The 25,357-nt window shown below is 39.8% G+C and overlaps 2 protein-coding genes and 1 long non-coding RNA gene across 4 annotated transcripts in view; 1 reads left to right on the top strand and 2 right to left on the bottom strand.

The window, feature by feature from the left end:
* The window catches only part of ippk (inositol 1,3,4,5,6-pentakisphosphate 2-kinase), a 27,383-nt gene extending 15,858 nt beyond the window's left edge, over nt 1-11,525 (bottom strand). Inside the window, exons 1-2 of the mRNA XM_085457315.1 lie at nt 11,197-11,525; nt 1,092-1,151 (exon numbers count right to left, since the gene is read on the bottom strand). Of these exons, the coding sequence (XP_085313441.1) occupies nt 1,092-1,151; nt 11,197-11,277 (141 nt within the window). The 5' untranslated portion in view covers nt 11,278-11,525. The remainder of the gene's footprint in view (nt 1-1,091; nt 1,152-11,196) is intronic.
* On the top strand, nt 10,522-20,008 carry LOC146710062 (uncharacterized). Its single transcript, XR_014920528.1, has 3 exons — nt 10,522-10,674; nt 19,742-19,853; nt 19,952-20,008. It is a non-coding gene; the product is annotated as an uncharacterized LOC146710062 (long non-coding RNA).
* On the bottom strand, nt 12,860-25,357 carry rbbp5 (retinoblastoma binding protein 5). Of its 2 annotated transcripts, none has more exons than XM_085457313.1 (14): nt 25,165-25,357; nt 22,269-22,294; nt 21,918-22,090; nt 21,515-21,655; nt 21,184-21,346; nt 20,620-20,729; nt 20,298-20,417; nt 19,968-20,121; nt 19,766-19,837; nt 19,456-19,573; nt 17,807-17,876; nt 17,020-17,255; nt 16,659-16,916; nt 12,860-13,230 (listed from the first exon to the last, which is right to left on the bottom strand). In XM_085457313.1, exons 1-14 carry the CDS (start codon nt 25,181-25,183, stop codon nt 13,178-13,180), a joined length of 1,713 nt encoding a protein of 570 aa, XP_085313439.1. In that variant the 5' UTR covers nt 25,184-25,357; the 3' UTR covers nt 12,860-13,177. The 2 variants fall into 2 exon arrangements, with proteins under 2 accessions (XP_085313439.1, XP_085313440.1); XM_085457314.1 differs by having other exon boundaries at nt 16,839-16,916; nt 25,165-25,354.

The raw sequence follows: 25,357 nt of genomic DNA, 5'->3' as shown, positions 1-25,357 counted from the left end.
GGATGGCAGCAGCATGGGGAGTAAGGAAGGGACGGAGTCGGTGAATATTACGTAAATGGAAGTAAGCAGACCGTGTTATGTAATTAATGTGAGACTGGAATGAAAGAGTATTATCAAGTATGATACCCAAACTCTTAACCTGAGGGGAGGGAAGGGTGGGAGAATTTTCAACGTTAATGGAAAAGCTGTGGGATTTGGTTAAGATAGATGGTGTACCAACAAGTAAAACTTCAGTTTTATTACTGTTAAGTTTGAGGAAATTGGAGGAGAACCAGGATCTAATCTCAATAAGACAGTCTGAGAGGGAGGTAGGTGGGAGGGATGAATTGGGTTTAGAAGAAAGGTAGAGCTGGGTGTCATCGGCATAACAGTGAAAATTTATATTATATTTTCGGAATATATAACCAAGAGGAAGCATATAAATAATGAATAAAAGAGGCCCCAATACTGAACCCTGGGTCACACCAGCAGAAACAGGATAGAGAGTTGAAGAATGGGATTTAAGTTGGATAAACTGATTGTGATCCATGCCAACTTTTTTTTATATATTGATTTCCCCAGAAATGGCTGCACTGATCCATCATCAACTCAATGGTGGGAGGGAGAGAGGGGGTATTTCTGTCTGCTAGTTTGACATTACACTGGAGATTCATACGACAGTGTTTGCAGAGACGCTTGTTTGTCTCCAACTATTTTCCACTTTGGTGTTTGCACTCGTCAGTGAAAGATGACACTGTTGCAAAGAAGGCATGACGAAGACTCAAGGAGATGCTGATGAGACATTTTACACATAAAAACCAGACTGAAAAAGTTAGTACAGCTTTAAAGGGCATGCATAAAGTCAAGAACCAGTAGATTGTTAGGATTTAACAACATTTTAGCTGTTGCACTAACATAAATGCACTTATGTTCAATAGTTAGAGACTAAATAAATCCCTCACTGTATGCAATGGAAGCTCTGTGAAAGGTATAGCCTACATTCTTTCTCTTAATGCAAGGGGAAGGAAATAAACTCAACAGTGTGCATGTTTCTCTGGCTCTCAAAAGTGTAGGCTCAGGCCCTCCACCCCTTCAGCGAACAGACTCATTACCTGTGGAGGGTTTTCAGAGTCCTCTGCTGGATACTTGAGTAGGCGCAGAACTCTGGGATGCTGCAAAAGACATCAAAAGCATCAATTAAGCTCATTTTTGGAAAGAAGACAAAAAAAGGACACACATCTGAAATACTGAACCCAGTCAGTGCAAGTCACAAGAGTCCTTAAGAACATCAAGTCCAGAGTGTGTTTGGGAACAAAACACACGAGTGGTATGTCTGTGAAGGTTCTCAGTCATCCAGGTCATCGTGTTCAAAGGAGCTTGCAAAGAAAATCCAACTCTGGCTGATTGGGACCCACGCCCAGTTTCACACCTTGGCTCAGGCGATTAGAGGATCATCAGGGGGTCCTTTTGTCCCTCTGTGGGGGGGTCACTCCCACTAGGTTTATATCTGGGACTCTCCACCATTTGACCTTAGAACTGAAGAAGCTTCTCGGATGAGAGGTGAAACGTCTTCAAGCAACTTATAGAAGTCCAGACGATTTTCTTTGCAAGCTCCTTTGAACACGAGTGGTATAATTAATGCTAAAGACTGCAGTAGGCATCCAAATATCTGCATCGGAGTGCAAGTTCAGACTTGTGTTACTGTGCACAAAAACATTCAAACACTCAATCAGTGAAGCCCATTCACATGCCTTAGTGCGCTGACAGAAAACAGAGACTTTAGTTCTGATCGTCAACATGCTCACAAAAAAAAGTTACAGAGCAGACAATGCATTTTACTGCACTGTGAATGTTGTACAAACTAAATAATAATAAAAACAATATATAAAATAATCAACATTTATTGTTTATTATTAATTAAATATTATATTTTTAATGAAGTAATTCAATAACCAGGGTCAAAAAATTTTTTTTAAAGTTAAATGTCCACAGATGCAATGTTATTAAGACTTTTCACACGTTGTAACACCGCCCTGAACTTTTTCTAGAAATTGCCCACGACACCCACATGTTCACTCCCTGCACACTCTACCCACACGTTACCAGCGCTTAAACCACATAGAGCCTTTTCAGTAGTGCAAATGCACCTGCTATGTGCTACACGTGGGAAAGAAATTAATAAAAGCAACTGGCCTCGTAGGTCACGTGTAAAAAAAACATCTAATGTTAGAACTGCTTTGAATAAAAGGATGTAGCTTTGCATGTAAAGCCTGCTTCTTTTATCCAACTCCTTTGAAGCCACGCAAATAAGTCTGAGCTCTTTGTTTTCCAAACACAGTCCCAGAACAGTTTGTGAAACGATCATAACTTAATTTACTCAGTTGTGTTAGCGGAGAGAAATTTCCCACCCTTACTTAGATGTAGTGATTTTGGGCCCATTTTCCATTTTTAGAGAGTTAAATAAAACAGAATTATATTTAGAGGGGAGCAGGACTTGGATGTGTGGATGATTGGGGCGCTTACACCACAGTCAAAGGACAGGGGGCAATCGTGGCTCAAGAGTTGGGAGTTTGCCTTGTAATCGGAAGGTTGCCAGTTCGAACCCCAGCTTGGACATTCTCGGTCGTTGTGTCCTTGGGCAAGACACTTAACCCGTTGCCTACTGGTGGTGGTCAGTGTTCGGCAGCCTCGCCTCTGTCAGTGCGCCCCAGGGTGGCTGTGGCTACAATGTAGCTTGCCATCACCAGTGTGTGAATGTGTGTGTGAATGGGTGGATGACTGAATGTGTAAAGCGCTTGGGGACTAGTAAAGCGCAATATAAATACAGGCCATTTACCATTTACACATTTGCACACTTCATTATTAATTCACTATCACTGATTTACATGGGCCCTTTTCAGTTCAGTTTTCTTAGTTCCAACAATGACGCATGCCCGACACACACACACACACTATTTTATCTCAAAAGCTCATGAAAAGCACGTCCTATTACAGATTACTTTAATTTTTTATATTTCATTTGACTTCTTATTTTCAGTTTAGTTTTAGTTAGTTTCCAGAGTGGGTTTCCTCCTTTCAGTTTACTTTTTATCAGTTTGTGTGTTAGTTGAGGTAAACATCAGCACAGCTTGACAATAATACTGAACAACAGCAGTTCCCTCACAGTCTTATAGATCAAAACTCCATACGTCAATGTCCATCACAGCCTCATCAGGCAAGCTGTGATTTTAACAGACTAAAAGAAATTTAAAAAAAAGACTAAAACTACGTAGATTTCTGCTTTTATTTTGAGTTAAGTAGTTTTCCACTTCAGTCAGGTTTGGTCCAAACTTTGACTGGGTCTGCAGCACCTTGACATTTTATTTATTTATTTATTTATTTATTTTTAAAGATATGGTCATATGTAATTGATTCATTTATCTTCAGCACATGGCTTCTTCTAAGCAGTAAGGGTGTGCTTAGTTTTTCAGTCCTGTTAAAACTTGTCCACATGACTGAAAATGCCAAGAACAAATCCAGCTGGTTTTGTCTGGTCCCATACTGTCATTACAGAAACTAGGAGTCCTGTGTCTGTGAGGTTTATAATTCAGATCACTTAATACTCTTTGCAGAAGATCAGGCAAATCCAAAGTGTGTCTGCCTCTTACCAATATAAGCAAACGGGTATGCTGTGTCATTCCTGCCCAAGTACATTTTACTCACTCATGCTCAATGGCGGGCCATCATGCAAGAAAAGAGCATGATGAAAACTCTTGAGATATACATCTGTGCCACTACAGGCAACAATCTTTTTTTTTTTTATTATCATCACTGTAATCTAATTAATGACTGGGACTGACTGATGGTAGTTTGGGATATGCAAATTGTAAAATCTTATTTCCCAAAGGTTCGCTACAGCAGATGAGCTAGCACAGTTTTTATACCAGATGCACTTCTTATATAACCTTCTCATTTTTCTTTGAAAAAATATAACAACTTTTCACTCATCATGGCAATATATTTGAGTATTCAACATAAAAATGATGTGACGATCGATAGATAGATCGATAGATGCCACAGTTCAAAATAACAAGGTCTATGTAGATAAAAGTGCACAAAAAGCTGTGAATAATAACTGTTATCCCTTATACGGTCATGTCAGGCACAGAGCTCTAGCTGTGAGCACAGAAGCCCCACCATCCTGTTTCTCCACCCTTCTGTTTGTGTGGGGTAGCCAATAAGAGTAAAGGGAGAGGAGCTAAAACAACTATTTTGAGACAGTGCATGAACTGAGAGTCTGCGCCAAGGCCCCCACTGAAGATAAAATAAGGACCGTTTTAAACTGTGAATCGTGCAAAACTGCTCTAGCAGAGCCCAAGTATTAAAATATTACATGATGGATATATATTGTTTAACTTCTTTGATCTGACAAGTATTTAAATTCCTGGATCAACCAAAAACAGGCACCTTCATGTGGTTTTGGTATAAAAGTTTAAAAAAATATTTCTCAGATTTTATCCATATGACTTAGGGCTGTTCGATATAACGATATATATCGGATGACAATATAAAAACATCTATCGTTTCATTTTACGCTATGGTTTGCTTCGTGGTGTCGCAAAATAAACTGTTTACGGCAATATTTTTCATCGTTTTGATGGTCACTGTAGTGGCTATATTAATTTCTTAAAGTTCTCTCTTTCTCTTATATTTTATATAACCACACTATGGAGGGACAAGCGCCTGTTTTTATGTGTTGTGGTTAGCAACAACACCATCGCGTGTCCGTTTGTTTATGTTCCACATAAACCTTTCACAATAAAGCTCAAGATCCTGTTGAGACTTTTCAAAATAAACGGAATCACGTGAAAGAGCAGATTATTTACGGATGAGAATTAAAAAAAAAAAAAAAAAAAAAAAGAGCTGCCAGGTGCTAAAAAAATAAACCTTAGACTCAAACGTTAGAACAGGCTTTTCCCCGCAGCAAGCCTAATAAATACTCACAAAAGAAAACGGCGGCCGTTACAACTTCTGTCTAAAAATGTATAGTTTCATGCATCTGTTAAAACACTGGAGTCCAGCTACATGAAGCGCAGCTGGAAACACTTCCCGCAAGACAAGCTGCCCGAGATTCACAGAATTTACAGAAAATGTTACATTTTTGTGATTTATATCGTTATCAGGACGATAGAATTGGGATATGGGATATGAGATTTTGGTCATATAGCACAGCCCTAATATGACTCATTTCTGTCTATTGCTATTTCTCTTTAAGCAACTCTCTGTGGAATTACCATTTGGTGACACTTGACTGTAGGAATGCAAAACGCATCATGTGGAAAGCATATTTATGCGGTGAACATCTCTAATTTAGATTTATCTTTCAAATTTGTTTGAGCCCACATCCATCCTATTACTTAATGCTTATCCAACAGAGGGTCACAGGAGGGCTGAAGCCCATCCCAGCTGTCACAGGGCGAGAGGCAACAAACACAAGCATATCTTTGGATTGTAGGAGGAACTAGACCGAGAAGAGGAAACACATACATGAAAATGAAAACATGCAAAGGCCCCAGCTGCCCTGGAGATTCAAACCAGGAAACTTAATACTATGAGACAACAACCACTGTACCCAACCTGTTTCAACCAACATCTCTGGCAAAATGGGGTATAAACAGAAATCAAAGGTAATATCTAAAAATTGAGAATAAAACCAGCATTTCCCTCTTTAAATTAAAAGATATGTCTGAGAAATATTGCATATTTATTTCTATACATCTAATAATGATCTACTATACATCTAATTTACACCCACCAAAGGAAAATCATCAGAACTACGATAACATCTACAGATATTTAAATTAATACTTCTGGTTAAATGCCACAAAATGTTCACTTGAACGTTTTGCTTGTTTTACATACGAAGTGCCAAACAAAGCTTCAGTTTAGAACTTTTAATTTCTTCATTGAGTTTAAAGAATCTGTAATGGTGGGGGAAAAGTCACTGGATTTCATAAGGTGGAGCACCCAGCGCCAGCTAGGGCTGCTCAATAAATCGAATTTTAATCACGATTACGATCTGGGCTTTCAACGATCATTAAAAATGACTGAGCCGATTATTAGCCCCTCCCTCGTGCTTTACTCTCGCGCTGCTCCGTGTGGCAAATCGAGCGCACCTCTCTGCGTTTCGAACACGTGTCACAACAATTAAGAGGACCCGAGGGAAGCTCGGAAAGCTAAGCAGAAGTTATTTGGGGAGGAGAGTGACTGCCTTTGGTTGAAAAGAGAGGTAAAAAAAAAAAAAAAACTTCAGTGGTGTGGAAACATTATGGGTTCACGGAGTCAGACGTGGATCAAGTAGACACAGTGTGTAAACTTTGCTACGGTGTAGTAGCTGCACCACAGAGCAACACTGCAAAGTTCACTAAACATAGATGTTTACATTTTTCATTTATTTCTTATATTGCAAACATTTGCACTGTTATCAATATTTGCACACTATTTTATATTATTTTTTAAAGTCATTATTCAATACATTGTTATTATTAACCCTTTAAAGCCGGTCAGAGCAGCACGCTCCGTTTTGTATAACCATTTTTAAATCCCTGTAGAACTGGAACCGCATAAGCTAGCGCAATAAAAATTTTTGCATATGAAACCAGAGGAGTTGTACTTACATCTCATGCCATCAGCTTGTCCTAGGTCACGGTTTCCTTCCACATCTAGCTTTGCAAAAATTGCATAAAAAGCGCTTGCAGGAACAAAAACATTTTCCAGAAACAGGCTTTGCCGATCCGATCAGCTGTTTGTAACACTTCCCACAGTGAAACAGACTTCTGCCATTTTCGCAGAAAATGTAGTTTTTTACTTGTAGGCCTTAAAAGCCTATACTGGTGTTTTTATAAGTCATGTTTGACTTTTCTGAATAGTTTCTGGGATGCTTAGAACTCAAATTGCACTGCTGGAAATATTTTATTTTGATGCACATGCTGTTTTCTTTGCAAATTTGCATCATAGGATTATTTTTTTGTTTTTCGTGCAGTATATAAAAATTGCTGTATCTCCAAAATAAAACTATGAAGACACTCAAAATAAATTTCCTGTTGTTGTAAACTATTTTTTGCAACTTTTTTGTATTTAAAGTTTTGAGGGATAAACCTCTTAAATTTCTTCAAGTAGAAATATATATATAAAAAACAAAAACGATTTTTTTGCAATTAATGTAGTTACTATGGACTTAATGCATACATATCATTAAAATATGGGCTATAACAGTTGTATTGATGTATAGCAACTTTAAGGGCTAACTACCCACATTAAGGGCCACACTTTGGACTTAGTCTGCTGCTCTGGACTTACCCCCTCCATCTGTACAGCTGACGAACTGCCAATTTCGGACCATCTGCTTCTCTCCTTTAATGTTCACATGACCCTCTCTGTAATTAACAACCCCCGTATTATCTCTTTCCGGAATATCAAGAATATAAATCTTGATATCCTTTCCTCTGCTTTTTCTAGCTGCTTGTCTTCTAACAATTTAGCTATTCAAGAGGACCTGGTACTTTTTTATAATCATAGCCTTAGTAGTATTTTAAATTCCCTGGCTCCACAAAAAACCAGAACTGTACTTTTTTCTCGCTCTGCACCCTGGTACACCCCTGAACTCCGGCTACTGAAAGCTAAAGGCCGACAGCTTGAACGCCTCTATAAGAAAACTGGGCTTACTATTCATAAGGATATGTTTAATAACCACGTTCTGTTTTACCAGGAATGTATTAGTCAAACCAAATCTGCTTACTACTCTGCTATTGTCTGCTCAAGTAAGAACTCTACCAAGACCCTTTTCTCACTATTCAATTCTTTTAACAGGCCACCTGATTCTCTCCCTGCTCATCTCTATTCATCTAACTTCTGTGATGCTCTAATGCTATTCTTTATTGATAAAATTCATAAAATACACTTAGACCTGGACCCTAATGCTCAATGTAGCTTCTCTGTCCTAACTCCCCCCTCTTCTCACTTCCTCTCTGTTTTTCAACTTCCATCCTTAGCTGATATTGCTGATCTCATCCATAAATCAAAGCCTTCTACCTGCCAGCTCGATCCTATCCCCACTGTCCTCGTTAAAGCCTGCTTACTCCCTCTCCTTCCCCTCATATCTGCTATTATTCACTCTTCACTCACCACTGGAACTGTTCCTGCTTCCTTCAAAGTTGCTGCTATTACCCCAATCCTGAAAAAAACTGGTCTAGATCCCAACAACTTTAATAACTTTCGTCCTATCTCCAATCTACCATTTCTCTCAAAAATCCTTGAAAAAATAGTTGCTTCACAAGTCCATCTTCACCTAACTGATAATAACCTCTACGAACAGTTCCAGTCCGGCTTTCGTCCTTTACATAGCACTGAAACTGCTCTTATAAAAATAACAAACGACCTTCTTATAGCAGCTGATTCTGGTCTCCTCTCCATCCTTATTCTTCTTGATCTGAGTGCAGCTTTTGACACCATCTCTCATCCCATTCTCCTTAGCAGATTAGCTTCTATTGGTCTCTCTCACACTCCACTAGCCTGGTTTAAATCATACCTATCTGACCGCACTCAGTTCATTCAATTAAAATCCTTCACTTCTCAGCTTTCTCCTTTATCCACTGGCGTGCCCCAGGGATCTGTCCTCGGGCCCCTTCTCTTCATCATCTACCTTCTTCCACTCGGATATATTTTTCGTAAATATAATATTCAGTTCCACTGCTACGCCGATGACACCCAGCTCTATCTCTCTACCAAACCTGACTCTACTCTTCCTCCACCCTCCCTTATCCTCTGTCTAGCTGAACTCAATTCTTGGTTCTCCTCCAACTTTCTTAAACTCAACAGCAATAAATCGGAACTTCTTCTGGTTGGCACCAAACGACTGCTATCCAGAATTAACAATTTCTCTCTCACCATCAATAACTCGCTGGTCCCTATCTCTCCCTCTGTGAAAAGCTTGGGTGTCATTCTCGATAGCACATTATCCTTTAACTCACATATCAATAATATTACACGTGCAGCATATTTCCAACTCCGTAACATTAATCGCCTCCGCCCCTTCCTCACACCTTACGCCACTGCCATTCTCATCCATAATCTTGTTATCTCTAGAATTGACTACTGCAACTCATTATTATTTCGCCTCACACAAAAATCTATCAACAAGCTCCAACGTGTCCAGAACTCTGCTGCCCGTATTATTACTAGGACTTCTTCTACCCACCACATCTCCCCAATCCTGAAGCAACTTCACTAGCTCCCGGTCAAATTTCGCATCCATTTTAAAATAATTCTGTATACATTCAAGGCTATTCACTCTCTCTCTCCACCGTACCTCTCTGACTTATTACAGATGAAGCTCCCATCCCGCTGCCTCAGATCTTCATCTTCTCTTTCTCTCTCTGTTCCCTCTGCTCGTCTGATCACAATGGGAGGGAGGGCCTTTAGTTGCTCTGCCCCTCGACTTTGGAATTCCCTACCCCCGGACCTCAGAAATATTAGCTCATTCTCTCTTTTTAAGTCCACCCTTAAAACTCATTTGTTTAAAATTGCCTATTCTTAAATTTCTTTATGTTTTAACTTTTATCTTCTATTCTTATCATTGTGTATATTTCCAGTTTTTATCTGTTGTACAGTGTCCTTGGGTGCTTTGAAAGGCGCTATTTAAATAAAATGTTCAAGTTCAAGTTCAACTTTATTGTCACTTCAACCATATACAGTTTAAAAATACACAGTGAGGCAAAACAACGTTCCTCCAGGAACCAAGGTGCTACAAGACAAGTTAGTGCAAAAAAAATAATAATATATAATATATCTAGTAATAATATTGTGCAAAAGAGCATTTACAGGTTGGTGTGTGCGATAATGTATTATTATTATTATTATTATTATTAAATGCTCCCACAAATGGCACTACAACATGTAAAAAAATAATATAAGCTCTGGCGGACTTGGTTCTATGGTAGGTCTTAAAGGGTTAAATAAATATCGTCAAATAATCGAGATCTCAATTTCAGTGAAAATAATCGCGATTATCATTTTTGCCATAATTGAGCAGCCCTAGCGCCAGCTTAGGCATTACACACAGGCCTCAGGGGTCTGGGGCAATAAACTCACTGTGCCCCAGTGAGTTTATTGGGAAGTTCCCATGTCTCTTTGAAGCTGAAAATAGTTTCTGCAGCTAGTTTAAAGCTAAAAAGTTGCAAAACAAATGGAAAAGTGTTGAGGATACTGTGTGCTCACAGTCTGCTCTAGTATGTTGTGAATTCATTGATCTAATTCTGCACCTGGAGAAAATGTTTCTCTTGTCTGCTTTTATTATTTATGTTTTTATTAACTGTATTATACGTATATAATTTCAATACATTTTTGCAGGGTGAATAGCAAAGTTACTTGAGCCCAGTGGCCTCCTGTCAAAGTTGGTTGCCCGTTTAGCTAATATAATGTACAGTCGATCCTACCCAACCCTAAATTTGCAAAACAAAAACCTGAACAACAAGTGCCAACGGTTTTATTAGGAAGCCCTCAATGTAAATGTTTTGTCTAGGAGGTTACAACATCCTCGATCTGATTCATGCTTACAAGATTTCACAGATTGCTCAACGGCAACACGATCAGGTCAGTGCCTTCAAGGAGACTTCCCCGGGGAGGGGGGCACGTCAGTGAACGCTCCACTCTGTCCAGGTGAGTAAAGACGGCTTAACCTGTGTGGAAGTGACCTGAGCAGACACTGCGTCGGGCAGCAATCCAGAAAAGTATTTCTCTTCTCTGCGTATCTCTCCTTCCAGCTGCTGGAAGGAAAGATGGGAGAGATGCTAACGGCTAAATTAGCTCCCGAGCACCCCGAGGATTTTACATTTTAACTACAATCGTCAATCAGTCAACCACACAGTGTCCGGGCATTCTTCTATACGTAGTTTGTAAGCATTAGCCTCGCTGCTGTTTGACAGTTTTTCACTGACTGCCTGAACAACTAGCTGGTGCTAGCTAGCAAGCCGGCTCAGCTAGCAAACACAGGCTAACGATGTACCGAAAATAAACAAAATCCTACAAGGTGACATTTCGCCTGCCCTTATCATTTTTCTCCAAACAAACTTTCTGGTAGAAACAATCCCGACCCGAGGCACATTTTGCCCACGAAAAGCACGAGGCGAAAAGGCTTTAGTAGAACCCGAAGCTAGTCTAGTGTTGTGCTAGCTGACTCACCTGTACGTGTGAGACCACCAGGCTCTTGTTTCCTTCTCCGTGGTACTTCCAGTCGTTTTCGTCCATTTTGTCCAGTTCCATTACACCAGAGACCAGCAAGTGCGCTCCCGTCAACGGCCAGAAAGTGACACACAACGACACGGCAACATACAAGAACTGTAGATCCACTACTGACTGCAAGCAGTAATTTAAGGAGACTACAACACAACCGACGGACTACCCTTGCTGCTGCCCAGCCCCGGCGACTTTGTCACCGCCCACATCACCACTTCCGGTCTGACTTCAAAATAAAACTCCTGATAAGAGTCAAACGCAATAATGACCGAGGAACTGATGAATGAAGAAAATGACAAAATGACAGATAAAGGAGGACGGATGGAGGACAGTTGGTGAATAAGGAAGTACAGAGGATTAGTAAAGGAGGAAGAGGATGACAACAGTTGATCCAAGTAACCATATCTGTGGTGGTATGGAGATGTCTGAAAGAGTGGGCAGTGGAGTTTTTGACCAGTGTTTAACACAGTATTAGAGAGTAAGACGGTGCCTGTGGAATAGAGGAGTATACTGGTCTTCAAATATACTCTCTTTGTTTTATAAAGTTTTCCTAAAGCAAAAAAAAAAAAGTTGAGTTACATGCTTTTATTTGTAGCTTTCTTCAGTTTTTATTCTTGCCCAACTTCACTTTCTTTACGCACATTGACAAGCCGCTCCCTGTTGGCTGTACTCCCATGTCCCGCCTGTTCCACTGTGATTGGTCAGAGGGTTGGACAGATGGGCTCAAGGACTGTAAAGACGCCAGTGTTGTTTCTGACAACATTACACGTGAAATAGAGGATAAGAAATGGAAAAACCACTGTAAATCGTGTGATTCATCAGTAGTACCTGCATGTATCTCAGAAAAGGTTTTCAAATTTAAAATGCATTTCAGTGTTAAGCAGTGCATTAGCAATGAATACATTTATTTGACATACAATTTGAAATTAAGCATCAGAAATTATTTTTACCTCCATCAAGACAGCTACTTGTTTAGTTTGTCTTTTTATCTTCTGATAAGGAGGTTATGTTTCTGGTAGTGTGTGTGTTCAATCTGATTGTAAACTTTGTAGGAGTATTAGAGTGGGGTCACCTTAATAATACATTTAAATTTGGCTTAACATCCACCAAAGTCTTTGAGGTCAGCTTAATGATTTATTGGTTGAAAACTGACAAATTTATTGAAGGAAATGTTTAAGGGGCTGAGGAGGACCTCCACTTTCAACTGCCGCACAATCCACAAAGTGCCAGATGCCTCCCGCTCATCCTACAGGTGGTGGGCCCACAGGATGAACCCACGTAGATTGAATGGCTTAAGACTACAGTGCTTACCTTCTAGGTAAGGTGTTTGGGCCATGTCCTACTGGGAGGACCCAGGAAACAATGGAGGGATCATGTCTTTTAGCTGGATCAGCTGAATCATCTTTGCTTAGACTGTTGCAACACAGATCCGGCTGTTCATCAAACATGTCGGCATGTTTTGTACATCTAAAATTTTTGTTATTGGCTGACAGATACTGAACAGACACCCATGAAAACCTTCATCTGCCTCAGCCTTCAATCCTCAGTAAGGAGCTATTCAAAACAAGCCAGAAGCTCAGAGTTGAAATTAAAGTCAAAGTTCAAATCATTATTTATAAATCAGAATGTTTTAATACGTATAAAAACGACAAGCAAGACAACGCACACACTATTAGGACACAGACGTTCTATACATGATGAAATCCTACGGAGGACGTGTGACCTCTACTGTGACAACTCGGCCGCTTCACGGGTCCGGTCAGAGAACCGGGCTGACGAGTTTTCCTGTGACGCTGGTCTCTGGTTGGGGGAGAAAACAGTCTGCACACCAAACAGGCTGCTCATTCACAGTCTGTACACCACTTCAGGATTTGTGTCTCTTTCTTTTGAGCCTGCTGATGTTCCTCCACAAACACACAGAGCTGGATCAGTCCATCCCTCCGATGTCGTGCTGTTTGTACGACGGTGTGACCAGACTCCCTGCAGAAGAAAAAAACTCGCCGTCAGTTACGCGAAGGTTAATCACTGTCCCGTCATTTGTAATGTGTGTGTGTGTGTCTGAGTGAGTTGTTTCTGACCACCAGCCCAGATAAATGGGGGAGGGTTGAGTCAGGAAGGGAGGAAAACTTAAAAAAAAAAAATTGGATAAGAAGGATGCAAGACTGTGGCAACACCTGTTTAATTTTAGTTTAGTTTAGTTTTATTGTAATTTACTGGTTAATATTTAATAATCAAGTTAATTATTTTCAGATATTTCGGTCATCTAAAATTTTAAGTATTTTAAATATCCCACATCTACAAACCATATATTTGTTTAGATTTAGTATTAACCAGAAGCATGGATGTAAAACACACACAAAAAAGTTCTGGCTACGATTAAATTAATACAAATTCTCAAACAACTAGTAAATGCACACTGGCTGGTGGATTCACTCTTCCTCCTGTGAAAATATACGTAGTGTGGCCTGTAAGAGTGGAACTTCCTTGGATAAGTTCAGCACAATGTACAACATGTAATGACTGCTGAAACACTTCTAAAGAGAAATGTTTTCACACACAAATTAATTTGTCACAGGTCCAGGGCTACTTTTTAACGCTTCCTGGAAGGGGTGCAAGGATTTTAATCATATGACATGTAACATCTGTTCAGGAAATGTTCTGTTTCAGTGGCTGTAAGAGTGAAAGCAAAAAGAAGGAAGCTAAATTAAAAAAAATCAAAAAGAAAATCTGTTGAATGTGATTAAAGTCACAAACCACTAAATGTGGGGAAAGAGACCAGCGTAAATCACAGGACCTCAGCCATCACCTGCTACTCATACAAAAAAAAAAAAAAAAAAATGTATACCGTCATCTGGTATCTCTTTCACTCTCTCACGCACAGACATACTCACACCCTCAAGATCTGAGCAGCAACACTGCAGACAAACATTTATATCACATGAAAAGCCCAAGGAGCGAGGCGGGAGTGGGAGCAGGAGGGTCAAAGGCCAAGCAGGAAGTAGACTTGTCAGCTAGCCCACAGGGAAACAAGCTACACCCATCCCATCAACGGGCACGTCAACACCCATCTGCCAACCACAGCCCAACATCAACAAATTGAAATGATGGCAGATTAGTCTGAGCGAGGCTGCAGTTAGCAGAGGTTATACCTGTGAAAAGCCACAGTCGGGGAGGAATAACAAAGGTGGGGAAAAACTCAACAATCAGTCAACTTTTTCAAATATCTGTGGAAGACTGATCACAGCATTACGTTTCGGTCATTTTCCTGTATTTAGTTTGTGTGCCACTGTCGTTGTTTCCCATGAGAAAACTAATGTATTTATCATTTAATGCTCGCTTGTCGTGCAGCCACTTCAATGTGCTGTTTGATAAGTTCCCGACAGCAGTGTTCCAGTTTAAGTTCAGTTGTTATAACTGCTGATTAAAGCTCTGCTCTCTGACCTGAAATGCAGTGAAATTACAATGACAGCCTGACGAAATTCTGGGAGCAGATTTCCACTTTGTTCATTTATTGAAAAACAACAAAACGCTGAACTCTAAGATCCCATTTTAGGCCAAAGAGAAGCTAGAGGAAATGTCAGCAGTGGTTCTATCACTGTGATGACGTCAATTCAAGGTTGGCATTCATACTTGGCCAGCCAGGTGTGTCATTTCTAAGATACTGTCATTGTAGCTGTTCCCACACTATTCAGTCCACAAACACACAAGCCCACACTTGTTACAAATAACAGGTTCAGGCTCTGCACAAAGGAATAATCCAGGGACTTCTTTGTTCACCAGACCTGTTCAATTAGTTAAAAACAAACTGTGTTTGTTTGAATTTGTTCACTTAGCCCTGGACTAGACACAGTGTGCATCTCCAACGCAGTTTTAAACTATCCATCAAACAGCATCCATCATCTTTTATTTTGAAAAGCCACCTGCTCTGCCTGACTTCCTGCCCTCCTAACCTGCCCTGTGCATCTTGATGAAGCTGAACAGACCTTACAACTGTTTCAAGCAATGAGAAGCACTGAGCCATTTCCAGGAAATATTTTTGTACAATCATTATCTTCAGTGGGTGCGATCAGCTCCGACAGCTGGAAAGCAAGACAGCTGTGCCCAGAGTGACCCCGCAGTTAGGCTGATGTGAAAGCTGAGCAGCTAAACAATGCAATAAAACTGTGATGTTAAAAATACTTCTCTGTGTTGATGAATTGACTTGATATGTATTACAAAAGCCAAAGATGTCAGGATCAAGCAAACATAATGTTGACTATGCCTGCAGTGGAGGGGTCCCTAAAAAATCCTTAAGAGAAAACAAGCAGATGAGTGCACCTAACAATATGTTTTAAAGTTGACCATGTGATCTATCAAACACAGCAACGCTTCACAAACTGAAGGGAAATGTCTTGCACACCGCGGGTAATGTGTTATAGCTTAAATAATTATAACATCATAGAAAAAAATACCTTGCCAAATACAGATGATGCATTAAGGCAGTGGTTCTCAAACTACTTCAAGCACTGGAAAAATTCAGGCCCCACTGCCCTCAAATTTTGTAAATCAGAACTAGAGGTCAACCTAATAGCGTCCACAAAGTCTTATTTATCTTTCATTAATAAAAGGCAATAATATAAGATGAAAGAATTAAAATTAAATTCACTTCATTCTCACTTATTTTATTTTCATAAATCTTCCTTGCATCACCTACAGTGGCTCTCTGCCCCATAGTTTCACTGCTTTAAGGACACATACACCCATTACAAAAAGGCCATGTTCCCAACACATGGATCCAATTTAACTTGTGCAGTACCGCCACCTGCTGGACAGTGGGAGACGTTTGTTATGTAGTTCCCAAAAATGATGTGCCGAAGCAACCATTAGTTTATTGTGTCTGCGGACAAATTTGCTCTTCACGGGTCTTTAGATTGTGGTCAACAATAGACAACTGGAGAGATCATCCTAATTCTTAGAAATCTGTTTGTTTGGGTTTTTTTTTTTAATTTAAGGTGTGAATTTTATTAGGATCTCAGGATAAAGTTAGGAAATTTTTCAATCTGACAGTTCTTCTCCTGTAGACGAAGTCTGTCAGTGTTTATGACAGATGGGTGTGTATGGAGTAATCACAGTATGCTGATGTCATCTTTTCAGCCTGAATTGGATCTCATGTTAAAAAGACTGTTAGGTATGAGCACATGTTCTAACCTCCAGACTGTGGCTTTATAACAGGTGGGTCTCTGTTAGTGAGCTGTGTGGTTGGGGTTGGAGGGGTGGAAGCAGTACAGGGGTAGGGGTGGGGGTGCTTTGAAGACAGGCCAGGCTGGTAGGGCATCAGTCAGACTAGCAGGGCTAACAGCTCCCAGACTCAGAGGCGGCAGCAGCAGCAGCAGCATCATCATCATCATCATGGGTGGTAGCATGCTTACCTGTGGCCTGGCCCCCCTCTGCTCTGCCCTTCAGCCCTCCTCCTCCTCCTCCTATTCCTCCTCCTCCTATTCCTCCTACTCCTCCCAGGCCAGAGCTGCCCAGGGCATCGGGCACCACAGGAAAGGAGGGCCGATCACCCTTGTAGGGCTTCGGCCTGAAGGGGAAGTCTTTGTCTTTACCTTTGGAGCCTTTGGGCCGGCCTGCTGTCTTCTTCTTTGACTTGCCGTCCCCTTTTACACCCAGTAAGGGGTGTACCTCTGAGGAGAGCGAAGACAAAAGGCCATTTTATAACTTCTTGAAAAGAAGTGAAATTTTCTTTTTGTAACTTTAACCACCAACAATTTATCTCCTCTCTCTCACCATCACTGGGCACCCCCTGCAGTTCAATGGTGGTGGTCCGAGCTTTTTTCTTGGCTGGACCGCCTTCAGATGAAGGCTGGCGCTGCTTCTTATCACCACCAGTCAATGTGTCCTCTGGAGCTCCAGATTGAACTGAAGCGTCTGGCGGGGGACCGAACGGGTTTTCCTCTGGATCTTCAACCTCGGGGGCGATGGGCAGGTACAGCAGGGCCTTGTGGTCCTCCAGCTCCTCATCACTAAATAACACAAACACAGATAAGACTTTTCACTTTTTTTAAACTTACATTTATAACAATAATCATCTTCCTGGTGTGTTAGAGACCTGCAGGATCTTTTAAGGCATTCCAGATGGCTAAAATAGAGTTTTGAGAGGTTCCAGTCGTCCTGATTTATAAGCTAAAGGATTGATGATTAAACCAGTTTTAATGTTACATTTAAAACATGGAGGTGAGTTAAAACATAACCCTTAAGACTAAATGTTTTGGATGAGTTAAAGGATGAGATAAGGGTCGCCTGGAAGATTTGACGAAACCACAAAGATTTTCATTTCCACTCACATTCAGATCAATTTCATTAATACAACGCTAATTTCAAACAACGGTTGTTCCAAGGTACTTTACATTGTAAGGTAAGATCCTTCAAAATTATAAAGAGGAGCAAGTCGTTCATGACAGTTGGAAGGAAGGCCTCCTTTTTACCAGTTATTAATAGGTATTTACAATTTGATTGGGCAATTTTGGATTTTGTAAATATGATATCTCTTTCTACTCTTTGTTAGCGCTCTCACCTGCTACAAAAAGCAGCTATGGGATCAACAGTGGTCACATCCACCTCTTCATCTTCTGCAGCGTCTGCACCTGTAATGTGGACACAAGTTCATCTCTGCATTATGATGCAATGTTTAATTGTATGGATCTCATGCGGAAAAGCTGCCATCACTGTTGTGGCTATAGAGCATCTGAAAAAAAAAATTTTTGGAGTAAGACTGTAAATTAATCTAGCCGTATAGAAAGCAAAATGTTTTTTTAGACAATTTTAATCTAGTTTATTTGCAGCCTTTTCACCAAAAATCTGTCATCTGCTTACTTTTTTCACAGCTCCAAGTACTGCCTCTGTTTTCTTTGTGCATTAAAATCAACAGCACACTGGAATATACTGTATATACACCCCAATAGCCTGATATTTGAGTAGACTTGACTCACTTTTCCACTGCATATTAAAGACGCACCCTCTAATCTGTATTCAGCAAGAAGTAGGAACAAATATAAACTACTCTTCTGCTGTTCCATATTAAATTACATGCAAATAAACACTTCTTGTACTTCAAAAAAGCCACTGCGGGATCAGCGAAGATGTTACAAAAAGAGCTTTAAAACAGAAGTCATTTAATAATTAAGAATAGGGTTGGGCCATATCATACCGTTCATGATAATACCGGTATAATGTTAGCCAATGATATGAAAATGAAATATCGCGATAGAATATGGGTAAAACACGCATGCGCAGTGCCTTTGTTTTCATACACACATGCCGGAAAAAGCATGATAGCAACGGAAAATGAGAAGGGCAAAAGCGGATCGTTGAACGAAACAGATGAACCAGAATTGGTTTGTAAAAATGGTGCAACTTCAGTGGTGTGGAACTGGTTTGGTTTTTGTCCAGCTCTCAAAAATCTGTCAAAAAGTGTTTCAGTACGACTTTTGTAAGCTACGAAGCCGCAGCGCTTGATGGATTGTCAGAGCATTGCGGCTACTGTAGTCAGGAGCCTCGCGGAGTGATACGTACTGTGCTTCAACATAATATTACCGTATTGTGTGTGTATAAGGACTCCAAAATGGCACTTGTTAAGAGACGTGCGTATGAAGCGGATTTTAAACTCAAGTCATGCAGTAGAACATGGGAATAGAGCAGCTGTGAGAGAATTCAGCATTAATGAATCAACGGTAGCAAAAAGAATGCGTTAAGTAAAGTTAGACTTATCTGACTCTTTTTTACTGCAGTTTCATGTTGCAAAACACCTCTTTTTAAGTTTTGTGGATATTATACGTGGTTATGTTCAGGATGTGTCGGCCCATTTCCACTGGAAATGTCTTTTGGTTAAACTGTCAACAAGGAATTTGCATTTCCACTGTTAAATTTTTATATAGTTTGAATGCACATAAAAAAAACAGCTGCTTGTTTAAGTGAAAATAAATTGATGGGTTTTTTTTGCAATAATAAAGTTCTGGAGTTGTAAAGTGTTTTGTCTTGAATCAATTATATCGTCAGTTATATCGTTATCACAAATTTTCAAATATATATTGTGATAAATATTTTTGGTCATATTGCCCTGCCCTAATTAAGAATTAAATAAACAAAACTAAAGGAAGTCATAACTACACAAATTAATAATTGCACAGTATGTGAGGCGATATGTAAGCTGCACCTGTTACTTACCTGTCTGCTCGGGTTCGCTCTTGTCTTCGTCCTCAATGTCGAATTCCGACTCTCGCTCCTCGTACTCCACGTTCTCATCCAGCTCTTTAAAGTCTGGAGCAAAAGCACTCCAGTTTTCCTGCAGGCAAGCAAAACATTCACACAATAATGGCACCAAGTTAAGTCATTAAAGCTTAAATTACCACAGCTTAAATATCTGCCGTGGATCTGAATATTTAAAGCTAGGTATAACAAACATAAGAGGAAAAACACTTGAGATTAACGCTGTTCATTCATGCTCATTCAGCTTTCATGCTCATTGTCCACTTACGACTTGGTTCTGAGCCCAGATGGACACCACTCCACTAGAGATGGAGGCAATGATGGGACGGACCGGATGCCACTGAAAGAGGTCAAAGGTAAGATTTGTTTTAAAAAGGTCATTTTAAAATATGTGATGTCTCAATGTAACTGAAAATAGACCAACATAACTGAGTGTTTTAACCTTCATGCACAGTGTTGAGAGCACTTACAGCGACATCCAGGAGCAGCTCTCCTCTGGTTCCATGCAGGATCTTCACCAGGTTCCCGATGCTTTTCTCCCAGATGTAGAGGGCATGCTGCCTTGCTGAACCAGCCACAATGTACTCACCATCCCCTGAGAAACAGCATCGCTTCCATGGAGTCCTGAACAAATTACCGACAGTATTTGAAAGACCTTTTAATTCCACACAAACATTTGGCATACCAAAAGAATGCATGTCAGATCAACCACTGCAGTTTCCTCTGCAAAACTATTCCGGCTCATTCACTCCTTAAACAGGCATGACTTTTATTCCAAAAATGTATCTCCATAGATGTACCTGTTTACCAAGTCCTGAAGTTTCTGCATAGGTTCAGGCTCACCGTCCCGGCCACAGGTCAGGATCTCTCTGCCGTCATACACCCTGATGATCCGGTCTGCTGTGTTTATTAGGAAGCAACTGCATAACAAACAGGACACATGTACAAAGAGAGAGAGAAAAGCTCAGCATTAACAAGAAGGATAAAGCCCACAGAATGCAGAATATAAGTGAATAAGACTGAAAACCAAAAATTAACTGGAACAAATTGTCTTGATTGTGATCTCTGGACTGTGTTCATCACTCCAGGTTACATACAGAAAGCCCTCCTGCTACCACTCACCTGCCCTTTCGTGCAAATTCGATGGACTTGATGGCTGTGGTGTTGCTGGTGCCTGTTGTGACTCTGAATGAAGCCACCAGTTCCTGAGTGTTTGTGTTCAACACCAGGATCTGTAACAGCAGATAGAGGGAGAAGAAAATCATCAGAAACATGGGATGACAAGTGCTTTGAGTATGAAATATAAATGGTGAAAATATGCAAATAGCTCAGTATTCACTCATTATTTTATCAGTTCAGATGTGATTTCGCCCATCATATACACCGCAACAGTGTATGTGTTATATCAGAATTTAATAGAGCTGTTTTCATACATGAACTCCAGAAAATGATGTGACAATGAGGTTAGGAGACGCAAACAATGGCATCACTCAATCTGGCGGAGATCAATGAAGTACTATAAATAAAGCTTTAGGAGGAGGTTTGAGACTGTTTAATGCCCCATCAGAATGTTAGAGCTGAGTAATGCCAACAAACAAAACAAAAACAAACAGACGTTCAGCAGTGCGTGTGGAAAGCACTGATGTGAATGAAACATACAGTGACTAAAGTGGCATTGAAGCTTACCTTTCCTTTGGCATTGCCAGTGTAGATGTATTCACCTCGCCTGTCGAAGGCTGCCACCACGTTGAGGTCTGAGTCATCATCCACAGGCAGGACAACGTGTTTGGAATCTGACAGCGTCAGCAGGACTGGCGCTGACTTCATGGGACACACCAGCACCTTGTCCCTAAAACATACATCACTTCTTCTTAGCATAGAATCATTACCCTGAAGACTGATTACACTGGACAAAGCCCATAATCAGCATCACTGCTCTTTAAATCTGACCCACAGCCAAACCTCAAACTACACAACTCTGGTAATGTGTACAGAATGACATGATCAGGTCACTCACATGTCTCTGGGGTGGTACTGAAGCTTCAGGATTGGTGAGGGGAAGCGGAACCTCTGGTCACAGTCCCCCGTGAGGACATCCCACTGGGAGACGATATTGTCTGTAGAGGCACTCACCAGCTTGTGGCCGTCTCTACTCCAGCTGCACATATGTAAACAAACCATGAGGAATTCTTTAACAGTGACTAAAACGGTCACTTCAAACAGCAGAAATTATAACTCTTAACCTCACTTAAAGCCCGCTTTTCACCTTTTTGCTTGCCTTTCCAGAAATAAAGATATTACCCCCATCAGAAAGCCACAAATTCATAAAAATTCATCAGAATGCAGGAAATGTTGAGTTTAAAACTGAAAGTGGTTCCCTCACTTGTATCCACTCAAACGAACAAACAACATGTTCTCACCATAAAGAGCAGACTGGGTGGATGTGTGCGCTGATGATTTTGGCTATCCCTCGTGTGAGGAAGTCCCAGATGACGATGCGACCGTCGTTGCAGCCCACAGCCAGCAGGGTTCCCCAGCGGTTGAAGGTGCACGTGAGGGCCATGCTGATACAGTCCAGAGTGCCATCTGCCTCCTGTCATCAAAACAGACATTAACAAACAATAGCAAAAAAAATCTTAAGTCTATACATAAGGCTTTAAATTTGACTGCACTCAAAATTAGAAGATTCAATTACACTCATATAGCTGTTTCAATGATTTTCAGAGCAAAAAACAAAATTGGCTTGTGTGTATTAAAAACTGGTGGCTTACCTCTGGATAGTTCTGCCCAAACGATTCTGAGAGAAGAACAGAAAGAGAGATTAATAACAATGACGTGGCAGCTGGAGCAGAAACTTTTACTAGTCATTATTTAATTCTCATAGAGTCACAGTCAGTCAAATAAAGTAACATTAAATATTAAATACATTATATTAAATACATATTAAATTGATTTATATATATTGAATTAAATACAGTTACAAAAAAAACTAAGAAAGACTTGCACACCACATGGCTACCAGTAAGGCCCGAGGAAGGTCCTATAGATCCAAATTTCTTCGTATAAATGTTTTAAGGATTAAATTATTATTGGAGTCAAATGATTTGCACACCCTGCTTCCTTTTCTTTTTTTGCAAATCAGAGAAAAACCCCTTCATTTCACTGCTTAGTTTTTAAACAGGAACTAGAATAGAGATCCTGCTAATTATCCTAAGCAGCCCTTGAACACATTACACACTTTCTGTGAAGCTTATAGCAGACAAAGCCAATAATGAGAGTGGTTATTCTATTATTTATTATTTTTTAATATATCAATTTCGCTTTTCTCTCTCTCTCTCACCAAACCACACCTAACCCCAAAACTTTATTATGTAGACTTCATTACAACTGCCTAGGACAAGAAAGACGTGTACTATGTACTAAAACATAGTACAGTTACAAGTTCATACTATTCTTATTTCATACTATGCTAGTAATGTATCGATACAGGGACAGCAGAAATCGATATTTTGTTACAAAAAAAGTTTTTGTGGACTGGAACTCTGACTTCAGAGCATGTTGATCCTTTTTCTGAGCAAGAATCCTGACATTCCTTCACTGTCCAAATGTGTTTAACTTTTTTTATTGCAGCAATAAACATGACAGTTTACTTATTTTAATTTAAGACATGTTTTATTTTAATTAAGTTTAAAACTTTTTTTATTTAATGTAAAATTATATTTTGTTTTAATTTACTTTCAAATTCTTCAGTTGCTGAAGGGGCTGCATAGTTTTCACAAATTCCATAGTTCAGAATAGCTATAATTGTACCAGATGGTTGCATTCAGTTAAGTTGGACTAGACTGTAACACAAACCGTTCAGTTTGTCAACAATAAAACTGACTGAAATGAGAGAAAGACTGAGTGTGAGACTTTGATATTAGATTAAATGAATATTGATAAAGTTTACCTTTATGTACAGAATCTGAATATCGCAAAATATTTAAAAAAATTGCAATAATATCGTATCGTGCGTTAAATATTGTGATAATATCGTATCGTGGGATGTATGGTGATTCCCACCTCTAGTGCTCTTCTATCCAGGTGTGCTTCTACCGTATTGGAGGGGTTCTTGGAATTATGCTGAAAATGAAGTCATTGCTAATCCAATGGTACGCCGATAATATTGCACGGTTAACCAAAATCTGATGGTACTTGTTTGCGTTCATAATTCCATGATTTGACATGCTCCATAACACCTCTAGCTGCAATTCAGGCCTAAACCATGATGGAGCTTCCACCATATTTTACAGATAGCTGTAGACATTTACCATTGTAGCTCCCTTATTTTTCCTCCACCATATATATTTATGATGATTTGAATATAATGTATATTTAGATTCATCACTCCATAAGGCCCATTGTCACCAATTTTCAGTCCAGTTCTTAGCACACAGCAGCCTTTTCTCCCTGCTTAAGAATGGTTTCTTGGCAGCCACCTATGCACTAAGACCATTTCTGATAAGACTTCAGTCGACAGAAAACTGATCAACTGAAGTACCAGGTGCATCTCTGAGGTCCTATGTCAGGTCTTGGTGGATTTTTCCCTATTGCTTATGGACATAACTTTCAGATGCTGTTAATCTATCGTAGATGAGGGTTCATTTTTTTAAGGCCCTCTACTTGTCCAGATTCCTGAATTTTTTTTTATTGACACACTGTACACCATGCCAAAATATGGGTTATAAAAATCCATTATTGCAAATGTACCTTGTTGGTGCAAAAAACAAACAGACAAACATAAATGTATGGTATTTTTAGTAACTTGTGCTAACATTTGTATTTTCTGTAAATTCAACTAAAGAAATGGGAACAATAAATGTCTTTTTGCAAAAGCCTGAAAGTAAAGTGAGTTAGAACTGAAATGAAAATGAGTGGACAAGCAACCAGTATCCAGAGAAAAACTTCATACAGCTTGGAGAAGTGTTGCTCAGGACCACTTTAAAAACACAACAAGGTCTTATTCATTGGAAGCAAATTATAAAGGACTGACGGCTGCATCGATACTTTTACACCGTACTGTAAATCGAAAACAGTTAAAATTGAATGAATGGCAGCTTAAACCTGTTTTTATATTTGTAAAATATCCTTATAGTCAAGTTAATGTAATTTCTTGGTGAATATGTTTTCCCCCCAAAATGTTGACAGTACTCGTTGTCACTGAGACAAGCTGTGCATCAGTTTTTGTTTTGTTTTGTTTTTTTAACGGAAAAAAGCCAGCAAGTAAAAGTCCGATGTCGACTTAATATGCGAGGAAACTGCAAGAAAAAACACCAAAAAAAAAAAAAACAAATCGAAACAACTGTAGTCTAAAATAAAAAAAAGGAAGACCTATTTAATTCAAACACACTATGTGAAGCTAGCATTAGCCACCTACTACGTCTACTGCTTCCAGCTTTTTACGTCTACATATTTATGATCTCATATATTAAGCACTATTGTAATATGCTTTTTAGGAGACCTTAACAGCGTGTTTCTAATTAGTTGTGAGATTTTAACAAGCACTCGTATCGACTGCTGTTAACATGCTAGGCTAACTTACAATGCTAACCATAATAGGTACAAAGCAACAGCGCCGTACGAACAGTAACGTGTACAGAAAATAGATATTCATCCTTAATTCATTACCGAGCAGTTCCAGATTCATTGCTGGACGCCTGAAGGTCCAAAGTCCCTAAACACCCCGATTCCTCTGACAGTTTTTTTCTGACTTTTGCTCGTATTTACTTCTGCTGCGACTGCCGGGGAGACTGGCGCCGAGCCTCTAGCTAGGACCCCAAACAATGCCATCTGAGATGTGCCTGAGCAAAATACAACCGTC

The sequence above is a fragment of the Copadichromis virginalis genome, linkage group LG5, assembly GCF_057382275.1.
Source record: "Copadichromis virginalis isolate Kocher_CV1m ecotype Utaka linkage group LG5, C_Virginalis_male_GT1.1, whole genome shotgun sequence".
Taxonomy (NCBI): Eukaryota; Metazoa; Chordata; class Actinopteri; order Cichliformes; family Cichlidae; genus Copadichromis; species Copadichromis virginalis.
The sequence above is the reverse complement of the archived record's forward strand: the minus strand, read 5'-3'. Positions and strand labels throughout refer to the sequence as shown.

Bases quoted from the DNA above. Each gene is read 5' to 3' on its own strand.
- rbbp5 (XM_085457313.1), bottom strand. The intron at 21,656-21,917 runs GTGAGAACATGT...ACATATGTGCAG, and splicing joins CACCCAGTCTGCTCTTTATG to CTGGAGTAGAGACGGCCACA. The intron at 13,231-16,658 runs GTAAGCATGCTA...TTTCTTCTGCAG, and splicing joins AGAGGGGGGCCAGGCCACAG to GGAGTCTGGTCACACCGTCG.